Source organism: Columba livia, chromosome 15 (assembly GCF_036013475.1).
Source record: "Columba livia isolate bColLiv1 breed racing homer chromosome 15, bColLiv1.pat.W.v2, whole genome shotgun sequence".
NCBI lineage: Eukaryota > Metazoa > Chordata > Aves > Columbiformes > Columbidae > Columba > Columba livia.
In genome coordinates, this window is record NC_088616.1 from 4,818,045 (window position 1) to 4,835,809 (window position 17,765).

The 17,765-nt window shown below is 41.0% G+C and overlaps 1 protein-coding gene across 4 annotated transcripts in view; it reads right to left on the bottom strand.

Moving 5' to 3' along the window:
• Window positions 1-12,369, bottom strand: part of GSG1L (GSG1 like) — a 79,897-nt gene extending 67,528 nt beyond the window's left edge. For all 4 annotated transcript variants that reach the window (XR_010466316.1, XM_065030734.1, XM_065030733.1 and 1 more), the window contains exons 1-5: window positions 12,162-12,369; window positions 8,194-8,320; window positions 7,285-7,475; window positions 5,650-5,774; window positions 3,027-3,177 (exon numbers count right to left, since the gene is read on the bottom strand). Coding sequence is in view for 3 of the 4 variants with exons in the window: in XM_065030734.1 (XP_064886806.1) it covers window positions 3,027-3,177; window positions 5,650-5,774; window positions 7,285-7,475; window positions 8,194-8,320; window positions 12,162-12,228 (661 nt within the window). In the remaining variant the exon portion in view is untranslated. The remainder of the gene's footprint in view (window positions 1-3,026; window positions 3,178-5,649; window positions 5,775-7,284; window positions 7,476-8,193; window positions 8,321-12,161) is intronic.
• Window positions 12,370-17,765: the final 5,396 nt, after the last annotated feature.

Below are 17,765 nucleotides of genomic sequence, written 5' to 3' on the forward strand. Positions count from 1 at the left end.
GAAGAGGCAGAAGTGTTAAGCCTGTTCAGCCCTATGGTCATGGAATGGACAAGTCCTGTTTGGGGACACTCCTGTGGGGCACACTAGAAACCAACACACTGAACTCATCAAAATCAATAGGGAATTAAAGAAGGATAAATGCGAGGCATAGAGGTTCTCTAAACCAGCTCCACTGAGGCCTCTGTAATGGGGAGCTATGCATGAGACCTGCTGGGCCCCACAGTGGTTGTTATATCAGCCCATGCACATGCCCTCCTCCTCTTTGCTCCCGAACCTTCTCCTCATCTGGGCTCACCACCATATGGGCGTTTGCAGCTAGGCATTTCTTAATTATCAACAACCATGAAAATCAACCCTGAGCCTTCAATGCTCAAACTTGTGCAGATGTTCTCAGCATATAATTTGCTACAGATTCAGCAGTACCAATCTTACTATTAAACACCAAAGCATTATACCCTAATATTGTCCAGACAGAAGGTAGCAAGACAAGAATAAAACAATCAACTGGGCTGCAATAGGAGAGTGAAGTACCAGCCAGGGACCGGGCCGTGAACTCAGGACGCCAAATAGTCAAGTAGTCCTGAGTCACTTCTGCTGCTCCCACGATGCATTGTTGCCACCTGATGGCCTGATGCAAGATTGCAAAAATGAGATTTCAATAGCCACATTGTTTAAGAAAGATGTATCTTAGATTTCGTTAGATCCACTGATAGCTTGAAGGAAAAAGCTTTTTAGCTCAAAGTATTTACATGCCCTGCTAACACAAGTCTCTGCTCTGCAGGTAATAAATTACTTTTCTTTGAAGTGATAGCTCTAATTGTGATATATTCAGAACAACTATATTTTATTTATATTTAGCAGAAATTTTTCTTTGCCTTTTGCAATTTCCTTCCTCAAGAGGATGACAAGATATCTGGAAGATAATGAGGTCATCAGGCCTGGAATGGCCACTAACACAGTACTACTGGGATGCTTGACCCATCCATCCTGATATTCACCCACTAGCCATAATGAGCACTCTACTTGCCCCTTACCTTGGCCCTCCTGACCAAGAAGCAGGTTTGTCTTGAGTGACATAGTCAATGTCCAGCTTCAGGTGTGGTGTTGAACCACAGGGATGCCTAGCAGGCACCCTGGACAACCCTAACCACACAATCTGCACATCTTTTTGTTCCTTTTGCCATTGCTTTTCCCATTTCTCAAACCTACTTTTCTTTGTTCATTCCTTACCTTTCTCCACTCCAGTCTCCTCTCACTTAAACAGTTCACCCCCTGTTATGTTTTCCTAAAGATCCCAATTTTTCTTTAGGCATATCCAGGTTTTGTATTTTTGACACCTTCGTCTAGGTGATCTTGGCCCTATATAGTATTAGTGATGCTGCTGGTCTGGCAAAGCTCTGCTCTCCAAAAGGTTTTTAATGCTTCCTCCAACCACCTTTGAAGTCACATCACACCCCCCCCCCCCCAAGCACTGGTGAAACCCAGCCACCCCTCATTTTTACTGATGTAAAAATACTGAGGCTGAAATGGTTTGGAACTAAGGGAGTGGGCTCTGTATTTATTGCTCTGGTGAAATCCTGGTGGCTGAAGGGTGGGCTCTGCCTTGGGACCAAGGATCTGGCTGCCAGAGGTAAAGGGAACACGAGTTAACTCACGCCTGGTCATAGGTATGGATACGAAGGGAAAGTATTGAAGATGGTGGCTGTCACCTGTGACCTTTACTTGTCTTTTGTGTAGATGGATGAAGATGCTACAAAAAGGACCAGAGCACACCACATGCTTATCATACACACCAGCTTTGGTCTGCAGCAGCTGTTAGACACAAATAAAATAATGTTACTTGTTGGTACTCTCAGGAAAATCCCTGGAGCACAATCTGCTCGCTGGGCTTATTTTTCTGGGGTGCTCTAGAGAGTTTCTTGAATCCATAGTCGGAGAACTTCTTCTGAGGGCACCACACGCACCATCAGATCACACTGCTCAGCTTCTTCACTGCCACACAGTATCAGCTGGGTGGGGGGCTCTGATACTCTCTGTAAAACAAATGCACTCACTCAAACCTCATCAGGCTGATGAGCTAGTCTGTCTGTCCGTTTATTTCCCCCACAAACTGCTCTTCTCATCTTTCCTGCCAAAACTGCTCTCACTTGAACTGGACAGCACATTTAAGCTGCTGACTTAAACACATTCCTCCTGAGTGAGCAAGAGGCTGCTTTAGATTATGGGTTTCTCTCATCAAGGAGCTGAGAAGCTCCGTGCTGGTACCAGGGGACACGGAGCAGAGTTCCAGGGCACAGCTGGTTTGTTTGGGGAGCAGCTGGTCAGGCGGGCTCAGGCCATGCTCCCAAGCTGCTTCCTTGTAAGCACCAGGAGCATCGTCCCCGTGGAGGGCTCTGAGCCGCAGGCAGTGACAGCCGTGCAGCCAGGGCTGTGTGACCCCCACGGCTCAGCCCATCACACTGCACTGGGCGAGGCTTCCTACACATGTCTGCTTTTCCTGCCTGCCCCATGCTCTTGTGAATGAACAGCACCCTAAAAACCAATAAAACACAGCAAAAAAAGTTACCAGTGTGTCTGGCAGGACAGCAACAGGGCAGCAGGAATACTGAAAGATTTTACTTGTTTTCCAGGTAAGGAAAGGTAGGGTCAGAGCAGCCACAGCAAAGCCAGCAGAGGAGATGAGGGCAGTAACCAGCCACATGGATGTGCCACCTAGAAATAATGGAAGCAGCAAAACTTCTCAGAGAGACTGAGGACAAACCACTCAATGCAGTCAGCCCGCACCCTCTGTGGCTGCTCTTCCCACCCATCCTGGGGAGATCCTTTGTCCACATGCTCCAGGAAAGGTGGTGACAGTGTAGGGGGCTGCACTCCTGAGCCTTCCTTTTTTACCTCCCCCAAGGAACAAATGGGCAGCACATTTGCAAGACAGACAGGAGATACTGGGTGGAAACAAAAGAGAGAGCTGCTGGGGTATCCTTGACCATGGCTACAACAGGGGAACAGGAAGGACGTCTGGTTATTACCTTGTGCCTTCACGCACTGCGTCTTGCTGAAGCTGCTGCTTCTGTTGATTGCCTCGACGTATGTCTGAGCTTTTACACAATATTCAGGTCCTGCCTCCATGGTGTCCAGGTGAATCACAGACCTGACCTCTTTCACCACCTTCTGCTGCATCTGCCACACGCCCAGGAGAGAGTGCATCAGAACATATGACAAGGAGCTACCCGAGAGCAGGAGTCCTAACATGATGCCAGTCCAGGCTTTACTGGGAGAAAAGGAAGGAGCAGCAGGAGGTGTCAGAGAGGACTGTGTGAATAAGAGGAGAGAGGGAGAAAAACAGCAAACAGTGGCATACAGAATGGGACCACACATTTCTGGAAGAGTAGTAGGGGATGGAAACAAGGAACAGTGAGCCAAGGGGGCATAATGATGATATTGGGCCACAGCACCAGACCATGACCCTTGGTATAAGAGCTTGTTGAGTAAGGTCTTGACCAATCTGAGTTTTTGCTGGGATACCAAAATCATGCCTGTGCTAGCATGATATGAGTGCTGGAGCCGTGCTGTGATAGAGGGTGAGAGCTGTGCTGTGACTCTAGAGCACAGAGTATGGGGTGGACTGGGCTAGTGAAGAGAGAGTTAATTTGGTGTGTGCAACTGTAACACACTTCAGCAACCCTTAAAGAGTATATGAAAACTAGCACATTATTTTCTTGCAATAAACAGGGCTCCACTAACTGCTAACATAATGAAATTGCTATTCCCAGTCCTGCATTCATGAAAGGACAGGTAACAATTAGTTGCTCCTGATTCTTGCTGTGTTGCAGATGCAAAGCCTGCACTCACAGAAGGCCTGATTGACCTCCAGCATTGCACACACGTGGGCACCTCCAATGAGCCAGCAGGGCTCTCCTGAAGGGCAAGTCCCTCTCTCCATCCTTCTCCACAGAAACATGATCTTGATGGCCATTAGTTTGAAAAGACTTCAAGGACAAAATCAGGCCATTGACTACCTGATATGTGTATCCTCTTGCAAAAAGCTCAGATCAGACATGTCACTGTGCACCGCTTGTCTGGGATCGCCCTCGGCTTCTGGTTCATCTGCTCATAGTAAACAGCCCTGCTCCTGCTGCTTCCTGACAGAAGAAAGACTTCTGTATGGTTAAATTGTTAATCCTTTCTAAGAGTGGAAAGACATCACGGTGGGGACCCATGTAGATCTGTGCTCACCTACAGATGATCAGGAAGAAAAATGAAAACTGGTACATGCTAATCATACTAAAAATACACTTCAGAATAATAAAGATGACAGCCAGATGTGAAGAACTGCAGGAGGATCCTGTAATAAAATGACAAATGAAATTCAGCACAGATAAAAGTGAAATGATGCTTATGAGAATTTTTGCCCTTCATTTTTACAGTCAGTGACTGGACCTTAAGTCAAGCATTCCCCATCAGAAACAGGAACTTGGGGTTCAGGTTTCATGGAATAGTCATCTCTGTGGTCGCCACCCATGTTAACAATTTTGGGAAAAGAAGAGGGTGTGAAGACTTATTTTGTTTTATGGTGCTATTCCATAGTGCTCCTGAACATTAAACTGTGCAGGTTTACTCCCTGCCCACCTTGGTAAAGGTAAAAATAGCTGGAAGGGCTGACGCGGGGAACAACTAAGTAGTCTGGAAATCCTTGGCCTGGAAAAAGATACACGATATAAAACTATTAGATCGGTGAGGAGGTGAACAGGAAATAGCTGTTTTCTCTCTCTCTCTCTCTCCCTCCCACCCTGAACCAAGACTGAGACTGTGCAACAGTTAAGCTGCAGAACTCCTGACTACAAGAAGTTGTACCTGGTAAGAGTTTATACAGTTTGAAAAACAGAACAGATAAATTAATGGAACAAAAATTCATCAAGGGCCATTTCAACCTCAGGAATTTCCTGGAGCTGTGTCTCTGAAATCTAAGAACATAGTCTAAGTGTAATTACACACGGGCTCTCTCATCACCTTCCTTTGTCATCTCCATTGCCCTTTGGCAGAGAAAAGATGCTGAGTTTGATGGTTCCATGGTCTGACTTTATATGGCTGCTTTCACATTTTTATGTTCTTAGATACTCTGCAAGCACCAAGTTCCCAGAAGAAAAAAAGTATATATATATATATATATGTTTGGTGAAAACAGAAGGATCTGAATGGAACATGTACCCAGGTGTAAGCAATGCCATCAGCTAAGCAAGTTACAGGTCACAGTCACAGGCAAGCAGCTCTACAAAAAACTCCTGAGGAAACTTCATCAGCACCTCAGTTTGACAACTTATCTTGGTCTGAGTAAAACAAATGATGTTCAGAGAACAAAGTCAACATCAACACCTCCAGTTCCTGACTTCTGTTTTCTTCCAATAGTTGAGGTACCTGGGGGGAACCCTCTTCCCAGAGAAGGAAATGTGGAAAGAACAGATAAGCTTCACCCTGGAGGTAAGAGCAAGCCATTGGTATGTGTGGAGGAATATGGCACACACGGACCCAGGCAGGTCTTCCATCCTCACAGTCAGAGCTTGAACTGGCAGACAGGCCCTGGGCAATGTGTGTACGCTTTCACTTTAGGTATGTGGGCTCTCTTTTAATGCTCAAAACCCGAGAGTAACTCACCCTACTCTCCTGGCCCTTCTTCCAATAGAGAACATAGAACCGAAAAGCAGGCCCCATGTCTTCCAGGTCCACTAGTAACTGATACCCATCTGCTATGACCTTCATCAGAGGTGGGGTCAAGGAAGCTGCCAACACAGAGAGAGCACCATTATCACATCAGAGGCAGCCCTTAAAAACCATCTTCCTTTTCCCAGCTGGGAGAGGAAGAGAACATGCCATCATGAGCACAGTAACATTAATCTGGAGTAGCAGCTGTTTGCTTCAGTGGGGCAGAAACTTCTCTCTGCTTTACCTCCCAGTATGTCTAGATACAGTTAGCAGACTTAAGCAAGAGGAAGACGACTGGCTTTGCAAACAGCAGTCTGGCAATTCCTGAGTTACACAGAACTTGAAAGGTTTTGCATTTTCTCTAGTGGACAAAGTGTCTGGCCTGAGGGTCCCATGTGATCAGCAGCATCAGAACCAGCTGGATGGACAGAAGTTGAGACATCAGATCAGGCCAGTTCTTCTGCTCCTGGGTATTAGCTTAGCACTAACATACGGAACAGGAGCTGTGAAGCTACTGCTTCTTCATGGGAATTTTGGCAGTTTTCACAGATGAAGGAAAAAGCAATATGAGCCTCAGGATAATTCTGGCAGTTCACATGAATCCTGTTCTCCTTTTAGTATCTACGTGGTTTTAGATAGACTTGGGCTGATGACCTGCTGTGACTTAAATTTTTGTAAATGTATGCAAGTAAATCTGTAGGTGATTTGCTGCACACTTACTTTGATATTCACAGCTTGGTTCAGTCTGGGATTCTGCTGTGAGTATTAGTGAAACAATCAGAATCAATCAAGCATGGATGAAACTACACACTGTACATTTGTGAACTGGGAATCAAGGCAGTACAGAGATCATATTGCACTACTTATCTATGCCATTCTTTACCACTCTGTTGCAGCTGAAACTGGTTTTCCTTGCTTTTTCCTTGCTTTTAAGAAAGGAAGGCGAGCAACGTATAGCCACATACAGAAGAGATGTTCTTAATAGAATTTGCTTTTACAACCAGTTAATTGCCATTAATACTGAACAGTATGAAAACATAAAATCCAAGAATGTTCATTATGAGTATGTCACAAATGGGAGGCCTGGAAAATTACTTCATACTTTTATTACTTTATTACTTTTTTTACTTTATACTTCTATTACTTTATACATGGCTGTTTTGTAGAATAAGTGCTTCAATAGGATCAGGTTCTGGACCCTCAGAAGTGACTAGATGACTTGGATTAGATGGAGCATTGACAGCAAACCTGATTGATGAGAACTCTTCAAAATCAGGAGCAAGAGTGGTCAACTTGCCAAAAGAAATGCCCGGAATCTTCTTACCTATTTTTAAGCCCTTGAAATTCAAGCCCTGGTGAATTTGGTTTGGCCTCAGGAGGAACTCATGTCCAAGAATTCAGCATGTCTGTCTAAGAGTGAAACATCTCAACCCAGCATGAAAGCAGCTGAGAAGTAGGATGTATTCTGCACATTTATGGGCTTTGTGTAACACGCACAATAGACAAACATGCACATGAGCAATCCCTCAACAGCGAACTCTGAGAATAGCACAACCGATGTAGCTTAAGCCGAACAGCAGGACTCACTTGTGATGCGATTGAAGAAACCTTTCAGGGTGCCCCACTCTGACCGTCTAGCACCAACGTCTGCCCTTACCCGCAGCTTATAGGCCACAGTGGCTGCGACATCCTCTGTGATGTTGCACACTGTGGCTGTGATGAGCGAACATTCACAGATGGGAATCCAGCTCTCATTGGCATACTCTCGTTCATACTCCCTGAGGAGAGCAAAAGAAATCAGACAGTCAGCAGTTTGATATGAGATATATCCGTGACATGGGCTAAGCCTGCTTGATAGTTCTTTCCAGGTAAAACCAGTACTGGGATACAATGGGGCTGGGATACCAGGAGTATATTAAACCAGTGTGAGTGTGGTTTAGATGTTATCTAAAGAAAAACTCCCACAGCCAGCTTGTTCATGAGTCAAATGCAGCATTTGACTGTAGGAGGTGGGGATAGCCCATGCAGTGTTGATGTATCAAATCCTGCCTACTCACTTAACTTGATCATCCCGGGTAAACCAGAAATCCAAAGTCATTCTGTGATACAAGTCATAGTTCAATATGTATCAGAAACCTTCTGTAATGTGTGTTAAATGTTTAAAAGACTAATGCTGAATAAATCTCAAATATTTCTCTTCCATTTTCTATATAAACTATAGCTAATCTCCTTACCTTTGAATTCTTTGCACAGAGGCAGTTTTCATATGTGGGCTTAATGCACACCTGGGATTACTCACGTAAATATCAATCTGTAAACAGTCCCAGAATTGAAGCAAAAGTATTTTTTTCCCCCAATAGTGATCAACAGTGTAGGGTATCAAACTTCTTTTATGCCTGGGAACGAAATAGTACTCAAGGCATCAAGACAGTGCAGTATTTTAAGTCTAAGTAAATAGTGTTCAAAAAACAAAGAAGAAAAAAAAACAGAAGTTACCCCTGAAACTCAACAGAGTATCTCACAGTTTCTCCATGGATGATCACAGGACTCCAAGTTAAGAAGTGTTTCATGTTGGTAGAAAGAATAGAGATATTCTGAGGTGCTGGCAACAAAGCATCTTCACCTAAAATTCCCAGCAAAAGAAGAAAAAGAAAGGAAGACAGAAAGAAAGAAGGTATATGAATGTACTAGAAAAAAACGTAGAAGAATAGAACAAAACTATGTTTTGCATCAGAAATACACACTCCTCATTTCATTGCTGTCACTTCAGTGCTTGAAAGTATTTTACAGAGAAGAAGAAATGACAACCAAAGAGCAAATGACAAGTAGTTAGGCTGGCACTGCTTACAGAAAGGCAGAACACACCTTTTCATTATTTCAGAGTTTTTCATTGCATCTGTAAAACAGTGAGAAAAGGTCAAGCTTTTATAAAGCCATCCAATTCAATTTAATGTAGTCAAGTAACAGATACTCTGCTGCATTTTATAGACTGTTCCAGTGGATGTCATGGTTTGAAATGTGCTATTTCTTTCTAGGCTTGACTGGACTGGATGCTGTAGAAGATCCTAGCTCTGCTACAGCTTTTTTCATGCTGCAGTATTCTAATAATATAAGTGCTTACAAGCTGTAATCAAAGTACCTCTTAATAGAATAAACTTTTTCAAATGACTATAAATGAAATTATTACATTACTCTGAGATTGTCAAAGCATAAGTATGGGATGGTACCTGCAGTGTAGTTAATTTTATCCTATGGCATATTAATGTAAAATCCTTAGCAGTGTTTGGATCAGAGCACAGAAGCTAGAATTCCCCATGGGAACATCCTGCACTACACTATGGGAAAAAACTTATCTCTATTCTGCTGTTTTCCAGTCCCAAAAAATTATGTTCAATCAGTTCAGTAGGTAATGGTTCCCAAGAAACCATTGGGTAAGAAGAATGGATGGGGCGGTTTCAACCAACCCAGTGCACCAGTGGTCATTTCATTACTCTCCCAGAAACAAGGTAACTGTTCTATCATAGTGTATCTGTCCTACCTAGAGATCACTTCAGAATGGTGTGGTTGGTTTGTTTGTTTGTTTTTAACATCTAGTTCACTTAACAAGGTCTATCTTCCATTAGTCTTTAACTGTCATTAAAAGAGGGTGTCTTCTTCTAAGCTGCGTTTACGAAGTTAACCAGTTAATATCAGTTGTTCTACCCAGGACCAAAACCAGGTTGGTAAGTCCAGGACCAATGTTTTCATCATTATTCTTTTAAAGCATTGGAATAACATTGGTCTCCTTTCTGCCTTTAGAATATTCCCTGTATTAATATCTTTATAAAACTAATAATGATGTGGAGAATTTTTATGATTCTTTGGCATGAGTTATATGGATCTGTTGATGCTCGGCCGTTCTTTAAACTGAGGGTCAGATATCTATGGGATGAGAAGGTTTCTTCCTTGCCATTCAAGAGTCACTGTCATGCTGTATCAGTAGTTCTGTCACTCCTGGCCATACTACTGGGGTCCGTACTGGTGTCAAGGCACTTTTTGTCTATTTTTTTTTAAAAAAAAAAAAAAGAAAGAAGTCTTTTTTGATCTTCACTCTGCAGCTAAACCACCCATTTGGCCTCTTGTGTCTCCAAGGTTCTCAACATTTTGACTGTTTGCTACTGCTTTTCCTTGTACTGCTGGTTCCCTTGCCAATTCTGGGAGCTGGCACACCTCAGTGTGTGAATTACGTAAAGGACTTCAGTTACATGATCAGACACTGGTTCTTCCATGTGACTTATGCACACAATGATGTTCCAGGTCTGAACAGGGCTGCGGTGAGCTGCACTGAAGTGTTTCCTAATTTTTAAAGTCCTTGACTTTAGGTCTTTTTGGATACTTATTTTTTTTTTCTCTGTATTCAACTGTACTGAACTCTATCTTAGTAAGCTGTCTAGAAACTAATTAAAAAAAAAAAAAAAAAAAAGATAGTGCTGAATTGGACTATCTAGCTTTTAATGGCCCCAAGATTATTTTGTATCTGGTTGAGACCAGTCTTCATTTCCTGGCTGTGCTTTGCTTAGTTCATTGTTTTCCTGGTTTGCTGGCAATAGTGGGATATAGTGTTGTGGACACAGAGTTCACATGAATGGTGCACTAGCTCATCTGCCTTCAGATGAAGGGAGCTGCATCCCTAGAGAAATATATTCTTTACCTTTCATATCCAAAGAACACATAAAAAGATATCTGTGTGTGCATAGCTGTTACATGTAAAGAATAAAAGATTTTGTGCTTTTAAGGTTAAATAATTAAATAATGAATACACTAAAGCGAAACTTTTAATTCAGCTCTATTATGTCTCACTTGATTGTATGCACAGAGATGTTTGTAAGTGCATAACCATGTCCTAGTGCAAATACAATGGACAGCACTCAGGATTGAATCAAAAAGGTATAAAGCTAAAACTTGAGATCTTTTTATCCAGTACACAAATTAAATGGGGTCCCTGAGCAATAAAAGCGATGATGCACTTCCCTGCTTTCTGCCTGGGATGCAGAGCCATGCTGAAAGCTGTAGTTTGGAAGAGAGGTTCATGCTCTTCCAAAATACTGTTAATCTAGACATATCATATCCTGTGTCATATCCAAACAAATGATGTTCATGGTTTCTCCAATCCATCTGTTGCAACAGGCCACAAAACGACTGTAAGTAAATACATGTTAAACACAATTCTGGGTTATACAAACAGGGAAAGTACTGAGTATAAACAGTGAAGTATGTTGCTTCAGTACTAAACTACTCCATTAACTCTGGTCTATGCATTTTGAAGGCAAAAGAAACAACAATCATACAAAGTGCAGGAAACAACTGTATAGAGTGGGCAGGCAGGACCCAGAAGGCTGTTAGCCCAGGGCTGCGTACCATTTCCGTTTGATTTTGGGTTTACAGGCAATAAGTAAGTACCCTCAAAGCAAAAGCCAAACTACAGTCTTACAAGCCAGGGTATTAACCCTTACCCTAACATCTCCACTCACATCAAAGAAAAGACATGTCCACATTTTCTCTTTAAATAGCATTTTTCCCTCCTACCCTATCAGCAGTATATTCCATTTCATTTGTTACACAAAGAATGGATTTCCATTTAAAACAACATTTGAACATTTTTCATAATCTTCCACAGAACAAACTTTCAGAGCATATACAACTTGAGGCTGAGTCAGTGGTTTCCATACCTAGCAACTAAGAACTATAAATAACAATCCAAAGCGTTTTGCTGGCCAAGGAGCTATACAGTCAGTTTTTTGAGGCAGAGAACAAAATTAAGCATGACACAACCTGAATTCGGGAACTAAAATGGCACATTTAGATGGACAGACTGAGCAAAATCTGAGCACACGGTCAAGCCATGTTTGATCTCTGGAGGACTGACCATTGCAAAAACACTCAAGCGTAGTCAGGAGATCTGAGGCCAAACTCCTTCCAGGAGATGTGTTTGGAGCCTAACATTTACTTGGAGAAGCAGATTACAAATTGCACAACCTCCTTCCAGGGTAAAGGAGACTCTCAGTGAACACTTTTGAGCTATTAATTAACCCTTTATACCTTTCCTCTCTGACCCTGTATCCCCTCCACAGACAGGGTATCCCCTCTGCTCAGAGACCACCATTAAGAGGACTTGAACATTCAGCTTCTCACAGAACAGCAAAAGAGCAGAGACAAACACCATATTAGTAAGTTAGTTTCCTTCAAACTGAAACTTCTCTTTAGATTTCAGATTGACTTGCAGAACATAGAATTTATGGATTGTCTTTTTCATTTGCTTATTGCAGTATTAATTTTAGACAAAGAATCAAAAGTCAAGATCACTTGACCTCATACTCTTTGGCTTAAGTTTTGTAGAGGCATGTTTAATGAAAGGACAAAGGATTGTTTCTCACAATCCCTTTGACTTCTTACTTCAGCCAGCTGAAGAGATTTTAGCTATTTACCTGTGAGACTTGGTGCAATCAGAGCACGGAGGAAGAAGCAGATGAGATTTAGTGACATTTTGCTCATGCTTGTCGCCTTTTGCCGTGTTCATACCCTGCTGTGCAGCTCAGAAGTTTCCATTCCTGGACAGGGAGCCCTACCTGGGCTGGCCATGGTGTGAGCGGAGATGTCAGGGGAATATATCAAACAGCACTTCTCTGCCCGCCTGTGCCGGTGCCAGAGACATACGTACGTTGTTTGTAAGGGTGTAGTTACAGGGAGTGCCCAGGTAATCTGATGCCAGCATTTCTCTACAGGTCTGTGCAACTGCTCAACGAGATGGCACAACTCTGTTTCACTTAGGTAGCAATTATATGTGTTAAACAAAGACCTTATAAAGAAGAAACAGGATTCACTGGATATTTCCATGTGGTTTATATAGCTGTAGATGCTAATTTTTCTGCTCAGCCATCAAACTAGATAAATCCTGATGCTTCCAAGCACCATGAGGGTTCCCCAGTATTACTAAGGCATGTCTGTAACTGCAGACCTTGCACCAATGGCTGGTGAAGGACTCTATGTCTCTTTGGCTGGCAGAAGGGAGCCGTGTGCTCCAATTTATCTTCAAATACTATTCTAATGTCAGCTCTGTTGGGTGTGTACTGACGAGTATACTCTGTTTTCAGACCTGATTTGGTGCAGGCACATATATACCAGGGTTTTTCTATCTTCCAAGGTTTATTTCTCTCCATCCTGCCCCTTGAGCAAACACAGACTTTTCAGCGGCATGCAGCTCTGACTTCAGCCAGCTGCCTGCTGGCTCCAGTGTTGCAGCAGCAGCCACCTTTATGCTTGTGAGGAAGCTTTTTATGTTCTGCAAAAAAACATTTAAATTAAATGAAATTCTGCCTGTATAGATAATGGGGAGAAAAAAACTCAAATCCTACCAAATGCTTTTAGCTCTGATGAAAGCGAGTATTAGAAACCTCTCCTCTAAAACCTCGTCCTTTTCCTTACAGTTTGTCTCGTTAGAAAGGGCTTTTATTTCATTAAAAAATTATTTCCTTTCTACTACCTTTTAATAGCAAACATATGCCTACTGTTTTCAGTGGTGAACTTAAGAGATCTGCCCACTTGCAGGGTTGCAACTGCCCTGAATTATCAGCAAGACTTTAAATGAAAATTATAATAATGCTATACTATATTCCCTTCCTTGATTATAGCCCCCTAAGGCACAACATAAAAATAGAAATGGGTTTGTGGGGCATCTAAAGAAACCTTCAGGTGGAAGCTGAAGGTGCACATCCAGGGTTAAGTTGTGCAAAGCAGGAAGCCTGGGATAGACATGATTGTTCAGATTATAGCAACAATAGAATAAAAGTAACAAAATTTCTTCTCAGATTTTCCTGTATTTCAAAATGCTGTATGGAAATATTTGGCTTGAAAGAGATAGAACTGCTCTTTCAGTTTTACTGTTTTGCTTTCAGAATTTTATCAGTTTTATGAGTAATTTTGAACTTGATGGAACAAATGTTTTGATAAATTTTCCTTTGCAATTTTGGTTGCATTAACGTTTCTGTGAAACATTTTTACATTATTAAGCATGTACTTCTGAAGATAAACATCTGCTTTGGATTGTAATGCCTGCCTTGTATTTCAAGTAATTCAGGCCAACAGTTACACAATTAAGCCTGGATGTAGAAACCTGATTCGGTGCTTTTCTCACTTGCAGATTTGTGATAGCAGCCTGATTTTCCATCAGAAAAAAGAGCTCTGTTGGACTTAGTTAAAAAAACAACTTAAGGAGCTAAGAAAAACACTGAGAAAAAGATTAAAAATTCACAGATCAGCATAAGTCAGTCAGAACTGGAACCAGATCAATAAGAAACTACAGGTAATTTCCAGCAGTTGCCTACTTTAAAGGTACTCTGAAGTATTTTTGCTCATACAAATCAATCCAAAATATTGAAAAACTATTTGGATGTCAGTTTAGCACAGGTTATCATCAGCATCACGATCATTGGCTCAGAAGGTTGATAGAAATGGGATTCTGTTGTATCAAATGTGACTGCTATAATTTTGATGATACTGACAGATAAACCCTGGATCGTGCTGCAGAGTGAGTGATGCCTTGTGTTCCTGAGCCTAAGTTCAGCTCCTAAACTCAGGAAAGAGCTGCTGGTGGTGGCACAGGGTGCCAGCTGGGAGAGCCTTGGCTCTGCTCCTCTTCCAGTTTGGTTTGCAGAGCTCTGCAGTCATAATTTACCATTCTATCAACAGGGCTACCGAGATCTGGGAGAAGAGACTTCATAGGAAGTAAAGTAGGAAACAGGGACTAAAAAGGAGCAAGTACCTCTTGCTCAGAGTTCAAAGCAAAACCACAAATGAACGATCTGAGATTACCACCAGAATGTTGAGATAATTGGTTGAAAAATTAAGGGAAATAATGGTCCTATCTAATCCTTGCAATTTGATTTGCACAATGCACTGCTTTGGTCTGATTCTCCAACAAGCTGGAATTTATTTAATTATTATTATTTTATCTTGATATGCGGAAGAGCTGACTTTCAAGGAAGACTTTCAAAACAAAATTATGTTGTTAAAATGCCCATGGTAATCTATTAAATACCTTTCTACACCTTTACAAATATTACATTACAATATACAAAAGGATAGGTGTAGAAGGAAGGAGAAATGAACTGTGAATGACAGAGAAGGTGACAGCATGTGCTAGATGTTCCCAGGGTCAACAAGACAATATGGGGTCAAAAGGATTTGGGAATTGCTTGAGCTGCCGCTAAATGTCACTGTTGCTCCACAAAATGGCTGTAGGTACCGTATTTTGTCAAAGACAACTTCTGAAGACAAAAAACCTTTGGAAGCTATAATACACACTTGTTCATGTATTTCTGTTATTTCTGGATGAGACCTATCCCAAATTAATCCAGATAAGAAAGAATATTAATTTTAGAAAAACAGACAGTTTGTTAACAATGTCCACAGGATTAAAAAAAGGGAGCTTTTTTTTTGTAAATCCCCTTGATTTCTGGTATGTTTTCTAGAATCATAAATAAAGCACACCTACTGCATTTTTTTTTTTTCAAAATTCAGTAGAAGTAAGAGAAACAAAATTAGGCACCTTTATATAAAAAAAAAAAAAAAAAAGATGGTAGATGTATTAGTAGGAAATCTCTAGGAGATACATCCAGCAATATAGTGCCAAAAGATAATATGAGAGTCTTCTGTTTGAGAACAAGCCTAATGTGTATTCTAGTGAGGATGTGTAATTTCTTGTTTGAGAAAAGTATCTCTGGGTTGGGTGAATGTTTAAATAATTCAAATTGGTCCCAAAATCCCAAGCACAGTGAGCAAGAAAGTCTTGCAAGAGACACAACAGAGCTACAATTAGCAGAGAATATATCTTCTTTCTATAGGGTGAAATGTTTTTGAGTTTTGAATTATTATCTTCAAGTTAGTGGAACTGACCTCAATAAAATCTAAAATACAGTCTGTCTCATGCTTCTGTTCAAGGAGCCTGCTAATTTTCTTAACATCTGTAGGGAAGAAAAGTTAAGGCAACCTTAGCTTATCTTCGAGCACAGCCTGAGTTTCTAAGGGCCAAAGTGACAATTTTCACAGATCATTATCTATTTCAAAATAGCCTCAGCCACTGTGAATCATTAATGAAAGGATCACATTTTCTGCTGTGAAGGTATAGGAAACAGTTCTGGCACAGATAAATGTTTTGACATCCTGTCAATAAGTTTAGACTAGACACAGGCTCTAAAGTTTTCTGATTTCTCTGGTCACCTCGTGCTTAACATACCTCAGAAGTTCTGAAATACTTTCTTGGATTGTGCCACCCCTCTTTCCTATGGTTCAAAATAGAAAGAACCATAAAGGGGACCCTTATGAACCTCCATCTAGGTAGCTACAGCTTTTGTCCCAACAGAACATATTTTATACGCAGCCAGATTCTCACCTCACATAAAAATTCCATTGCATTCAATGGTCCAAAAATGAAATCCTTTCCTATTTTTACCGTTCTGAGTGACAGCAGCACTTGGTTCTGTGAAATTCCAAAGTGATGGTGTTTTATTTCCCTTTAAAAATTACACTACCAACACGGGCGAGAAAAAATGTAACTCTACGCATTACAACTAATCATCCATCTACAGATTATAGCGACTTGCAAACAGAATTTACATCTTTCTGATGAAAGGCCTCAGATGATATCTAAGTGAACCTGTCAAGAAAACATATAAATTCAGTGATCTTTCTTTATTATAAAGTTCATTATTTTAGGAACTTGGAGAAACTCTAGACCTTCAAAATGCTTTTCCTTGCAAAATTTCTTTTTGCAGCTTGAGACGTCTAAAGTACCCAGACTTCCAGAAATGTAGTGAAAAGCACAGACCAAAACGTATCCTTCCAATGTCTTCCACTGTAATCTATTATCCAAGGCCTTCATGCATACTACATCATCAAATCTATGTTCTTTGATGACTACTGAGTTCTTTTATAAATTATTCATACATCTTTTTATAACACCCACTGTGGCATCAGCCAGGGGCAAACAAATATTACAAACATGGCACCAATAAAAAAGAATGCATAATCAGTCTCTAAAAACTCTTTATATTCTGCCAAGTCCTGCATGTCATTGTAGAATACTAACAACCACTGGATCCCTCTAGTTTAAAGGGCCTCTTCTACAAAAAACATGTTGCTAAATATTATGTGACAAACTGTAGCCCATTTTCGACTTTCACAGATGCGATTGATTCATTTTGAACACAATGGTGGTTTTTTTTTTTTATGTATTTTACTATTAGATTTTTAAATCTTACGAACAGTTTAATTATTTTGGTACTGATGAATAGAGAGACTCCATAGAGACTTCGAAACACAGGTGGAACAGCAAAGCATGCAAAAGCTCAAATGAAAAACATATATGCATGCTGATGCCATTACTACTGCATTTTCAGTAGGGTGAATGAATTAAGAGAAAGATAAAGGTGGATTTGTGGATGTTGTGAAAAGTACTCAGTACGTTGGTATTACTTTGTTAGTACAGGTTCCATTCTGTATTTCTTTCATCAGAAGGATGGACACTCAAACAGCCTTGGTTCTATACTGTGTTTTCATTCCTGGTCTACAAGTTGGAAATGAGATATCAAAATAAATGCTCAATAAAGCCATGAAGATTTTGGAGAGAAGTTTAGAACTATCTTGAATATTGGAGAAATTGTCTAAAAATGATAAAATGAAGCAGGGGCAAGTATGAGATAAAAGGAGCTATTTGATTAGTCAGCTGCACAACTAGAAAATAGAAAAAAATTGATTACTTTGCAAGTCTCCACTAGATCTACAGCATCAGTCACCAAAGTGCAAGCAATAATCCTTGGCTTGGGGCTACCACAATAATGCAAGTTCAGGAATAACACAGCTAACAAGGGTCACATACACACAATTAACTAGGAATTGCATAGATGTCTTGTCCTACTGAGCCATCTTCACATCCAAATACAATTTCTGAACACAAGTGTAGCCACTGTGTGTGTACCAAACACGTTCACCTCATATCAACATGAGGATTTTCAGAACAGGTCAATGAGAAAGGA